A 5347-nucleotide genomic window follows, 5' to 3' on the forward strand; every position below is an offset into this window, starting at 1 on the left:
CGCACTAAGGTGGACACAAATCTGACATAAACAGTTGAGAAGTACCGAGCAAGCGTAATAATGAACGTATCCTTGAAGTTGCAGGCAAGTAACCAGTAAGAGGGAAGCAAAAGCCACTCAGAACGTCCAACCTTTTCCCCCCAGCAGCACGCATTTTTTTTTTTTTTAAATTAATCGGAGGCGTGGAGAATACACAATAAGAATGCAAGGCACCTTCCGAGAGAACTCCAGCTCCGGGCTCAGGGCGCTCCTAGCCGGCCCCCTCCTCGGGCTCGGGCTCGCTGCAGGGCGAGGGCGCCGAGGACGCCTTGGACTCGCCGTCGCTGTTGCAGTCGGGCCTGCGCTCGGGGCCTTCGGGACCTGCGCCCCCCGCGCCCTCCGAGCCCCGGGAGTGGCGCTCCAGCAGCTCCTGGAGGTGCCGGATGTAGCCGATGGCGGCGCGCAGCGTCTCCACCTTGCTCAGGCGCTTGGCCGCCAGCTCCCGGGGCAGGTGGTCCCGCAGGCGCGCGTAGCCCTCGTTGACGCAGCGCACGCGCTGCCGCTCGCGCTCGTTGCGCTTGCGGAGGAAGGCGGGCTCGAAGGCGCCTTCCAGCGACAGGGGCGAGTACGGCCGTCTCCGCGCGCAGACCCTGTGCGCCGCGTCCAGGCGCAGAGAGACCCCGAAAGGGGGGAGCTGCCTCAGGGTCCCGGGTGTGTCCAGAGGCGCAGGGCCAAGGGGGTAAGGCAAGGCGGCCAGCAGTCCTTCCGTTCTACGTTTCTCCATTATTTTCCACCAAGCAAACAAGTCACCCAAGAAATGAAGTTCTCAGTCGACGATGGGCTTTAAGATCTTAAAAGGAGAGGTAGGTGCTGTCTTTGAAGAAGTTTCGAGGAGGACAGGTTTCAAGGAAACTTTGCAAGACTTCTGAAGTTCATTGTGCTCCTCGATCTTCTTATAAAGATTCAAACTGCAGTGCTTAGCAGAGACTCCCCTTAGTCCACATTATAAACCCTATCTCCCCCTCTGATCTTCTAATTTCAAAAGATAGAGGGGTTCCTCTGCTCCATCCGGAACCTGGAAATGTGAGCGCAGCCCCAAACACCGAGTAATCTTCCAAAGCCACCGAAGCTTTTCAATTATTGTAATCCACCGCTCAGGGTCTGCAAGAGATGAGTGCTCTTCAAAGCCCAGAGGAATGTTTGAGGCTTGAGGAGAGCTCCTCCCGGGAACAGGGATCTCCGGGTAGCCCAGCGCGCGCCTGTTCCCGAGGCTTTGGCTTTGAAAATCAAAACTGGACTGTGGAGCCCTGTAGCTACCTGTGACGTTCAGGTCTAAAGGAAAGAGCTTTCAGACTGTTTACCAACTTGGACTTGCAACTCGGTGCTGCTTTTCTGGGGGTGGAGGGAAGACTTCATCAAAGGAAAAGACTGCTCCCTTGTGGCTCCCTTCTTTAGCACCAAATCGCTCAAACCCCCAATTGGCTCCTTTTTCAGAGGGGGGGGGGGCGGAATTACAACCGCACACGTTGTTGTTGTAGCTCTGACCCCTGCTCTATTTTGAGCCAAACTCACTGTCTCTGACACACCTACCCCCATTACTCCAGTCACTGAGTCAATCTATCTCATCCAGGTGCTTCATCTCTTGTGCTGTCCCTCCACCCTTCCAAGCAGCAAGTTCCTCTCCAAGGATAGTTCCCTCCTTAAGGGTCCTCTTATCATCCACCAATTTAGGATGAATATTGGGGCACTCTAGGTGTTTGTATCTTTTTAAGAACATATCAAAAGACTGACACCAACAAAACACTCTTAGCCGGAATGTTTCTTTTTTTCCACCGAGTTTACTGTACAGACAGTTTAAACCCTGCTCTTTTAATCCCACCCAGGATATAAGGACCTCATCCTTATTACACAATGCAAAAAACATATGGCTATTGCATTGTTCTCTTCGTCCTAAAAAAAAAAAGAAATTAAAAAATAATGCACTGTTCAGTTCTTTTTCTCCCTTGAGGGCATTTGAAAGATGGAGAGCCCCAATTCCAAGCAGAAAAGATGATAGCTTTGAAGACTTGTCTTTTCACCACACACTGAAAATGAATAATTAATCCATCAGGGTTGGTAAAGGGCTTTGAAGATGAAAGTGTCATTAAAAACCCAACTGGTCTGATTAATGTCAGAGAATGCGTTATCACACTGAAAAATCAGATTTCCTACACATTAAAGGCCTCTTCTGCTTTAAAAGTTAGACTTGAAAATAAGAGCTGCAAAAACTCCCTACATGTGTGATCAGAAAGTCTTTTTCCCTCATGAGCCAAGGTGTCGCCCTGACACGCTCTTTGGACAAGCCCTGCGCTTCCTTATTTAAATGATCTGCCTGAAGCAACTGGAAAAACACATCAAGGCAAATAAAATAGAAATAATTAGTCCTTTCAGGTATATAAGTTAGTCAGCTTTTAAGAGGTGTAACACCCTATGAGACTTGTACTGGCAAACACCCTAATAATACATCATCTTGATTGCTCAGAAGAGTTGAGAACAATTGGGAGAAAGCCTATCCTATTGGAAACAAATCCCTAGGTGGTACAGACGTTTAATCCATTCTGCTGGTCATCGAAATGTTGCAGGTTTTCCAGTCACTGTGTCAATCTATCTTATTGAGTCCTCCCCTCCACCCTCCAGGCATGATGTTCTTCTCCAAGGACTGGCCCTTCCTGGCAACATAGCCAAAGTATATGAGATGGAATTTCAAAATTGTTACCTTCATGGGAAAACCTGGTTTCACCCTTTCTAGGACAGACCTGTTTCTTCTCTTGACAGTCCATGGAATGTTCAAGACTCTTCTCCAGCACCACGACTCAAGGGCATCTACTCTTCTTCTGTCACCCTTGATTATTGTCCAGCTCTCAGATACATAGCAAGCAATTCAGAAGACTATGACCTGGATCAAGCACTTCTTCGTCTCTAGACTGACATCATTGCTCTTCAGCACTCTGGAGAAGGAAGTCCTTGATGGAAGATTTCCCCAGTGTAACTCGATTTTTTTATTTCTCAACTACTGGTGCCAAGCAAGCGTGCTGATTGTGGATCTGAGCAAGATGACATTGTTAACAACTTCAATCTGTTCTCCATAAATCATGCAGCTGACTATTGGCTCAGTGGCGAGGATCTTTGTCTTCTTGATATTGATATATATTCCATATTGTAGGCTGCAGTCCTTGACCTTTTGCCCCAAACACTTCAAGTCCTCCTTAGTTTTTGCGCACAAGGTTGTATCACTTGCATAACACAGGCTGTTGATGAGTCTCCCTCCAACTCCGATGCCACATTTTTCTATATAGAGCCTCGCTTCTCTAATAATTTGCTCAGCATGCGAATTGAGTCTGGTGGTTTAGTCATAATGAATTGAGTTGCCAACCCAGCAGTATGTGGTTTGAGTCAGTAATCATCTCCTATGCAGTTTATTGCCTCTGAAAACCCAAAGGGGGGCCATGCATGAGTTGATTCCAATTCAACAACAACTATGTGAATGAGGCGGAATTATCACAGTTATATTAATGAGGCAGATTACAAACTGTGAGATTAGGGTATATTTTAAAATAGATCTCTAGAGATACAAGAGAAATGAAACAAGGAAGCAAGCTCAGAGGGAGCATCTACCATCAAGAAAGAAGAGTTAGGACTGGAGTTGTTCCTGTACTCAGACCATCTTATACACAGGGGGAGACTAATGATGAAACTTTTCCCCAGAACTGACCAAAAGACTGAAGTTTCATCTACAGCTGGAGCCTTGAATTCAAACTTGTAGCCTCCTAAACGGAGCAGGAGAGGAAGACCCTTGATCAGTTGGATTGATTCAGTCACTGGGGTCATGGGGGTAGGTGTGTTAGAGACAATAAGATTGGCACAAGATAGAGCAGGATTTAGGGCTGTTGTACATAGGGTTGCTATGAGTTGCAGGCGACTCAACAGCACATAACAACAAGCTTTTTTTTTTTTTTAACAACAAGCTTTTAAGATAATAAATTTATATTATACGTTTGGGGTTTTTTTAATCATTTGAAAAAAAAAATCTCATCATATTCTATAGAGGCTGTGATGGTTAATCCTGTGTGGCCATGATCCTCAGTATAATTTAAGAACCTTATGGTTTGGAAGCTCTGGTGGCCTCTTAGCCTCTAATGATCACACTGCTAATTTCAACTTTGCAACTATGGTCTTTCAAATCTATTAGTCTCCTCCCTTTGTGATTCACAACCTGGGGGATAGTGACTGAGGACTGTTAATTTGAGCTCTGTTTGATCTTTTGCATTGAAAATTCGTAAGTACCATTGAGTTGGAATGATTCCTAGCTGACCTTCCTGCTGGCTTCAGAGGCAGTAAATCACAAGGGAGGAGATCGCCCAATGTCTTTCTCCCTCTCCAAAAAGCAGCTGGTGGATTCAAACTGCATGCTTTTAGAGTGTCAGCACAACTTCTTGCCTCTAAGCCACCAGAACCCCCTGAAACAAACAGATACAGTCCTACACATGCTTATCAGGCTGTGCCAAGAAATTTGGAAGACAATCTTTAGGCCAAACCAGTCTATATTTGTTCCCTTTTTTAAAAAAAGTGATCCTGTAGATAAGGATGACAGAAGAATCACCTAAAACTCTGAATTCTAGTGTTAGAGAAGAGGACAGGATTTCCCACGAACTGTGAGAAGAATAATCAAGTCTGTCCTGGAGGATGTGTAACCAGGGAACTCCTGGGAGGCAAGGATGAGGAAACTTCATCTCACCTGCTTGGAGCATGTTGGCAAAAGGGACCAATCCTGGAGGAAAGACATTGTGCTGGGACAGGTGAGGGTCTGAGAAAGGCAGGAAGACTCTCAGCAAAATGGTGTGAGGCAGGGATTGTACCAATGAGCTGGTGCTTATCAAATGCCATGAAGATAGTGCAGCATAGGGGAGGGATATGCTGATATACAGCTAAGAGTTGTTGACTCAAAGGTGCTTACCAACATCTACAAACACCACATTAGCCAATTCCTGGAATAAAACCCTCACTTTCTCCTTTTCTTTACACACACACACACACACACACACACACACACACACACACACTTGTTATGGTTATGTGCTGTTCGAGTTGGAACCAACCCATAACTGACCCATGAGCACATTTGCAGAAGCAGAAAATGCCATGGGCAATTATCCATCTTTCTCCTGAAGAGAAGCTGGTGGATTTGAGCCCTTGGGTTGGCAGTGCAGCTCTTTACTACCAGAGCCTTTAGGGGGTGTGCGTGTGTGTGTGTGTGTATCAGACATACACACACATACACACTCATCTCAGATTAATCTGGATAAAAGTAGAGACTACCAGAAAAATGTTT

General features: G+C 46.1%; 1 protein-coding gene across 1 annotated transcript; it reads right to left on the reverse strand.

The window, feature by feature from the left end:
* Window positions 1–250: 250 nt before the first annotated feature.
* Window positions 251–763, reverse strand: ASCL4 (achaete-scute family bHLH transcription factor 4). Its single transcript, XM_006897549.1, has one exon. The coding sequence runs from the start codon at window positions 761–763 to the stop codon at window positions 251–253; it is 513 nt and encodes a 170-aa protein (XP_006897611.1).
* Between the last annotated feature and the right edge of the window lie 4584 nt (window positions 764–5347).

This window comes from Elephantulus edwardii, unplaced genomic scaffold (genome assembly GCF_000299155.1).
Source record: "Elephantulus edwardii isolate Elephantulus edwardi_28Jun2011 unplaced genomic scaffold, EleEdw1.0 scaffold00211, whole genome shotgun sequence".
In the NCBI taxonomy this organism is placed as follows: domain Eukaryota; kingdom Metazoa; phylum Chordata; class Mammalia; order Macroscelidea; family Macroscelididae; genus Elephantulus; species Elephantulus edwardii.

Excerpts from the sequence above, each read along its gene's own strand:
- ASCL4 (XM_006897549.1), bottom strand. The coding sequence starts at position 763 with ATGGAGAAACGTAGAACGGAAGGACTGCTGGCCGCCTTGCCTTACCCC.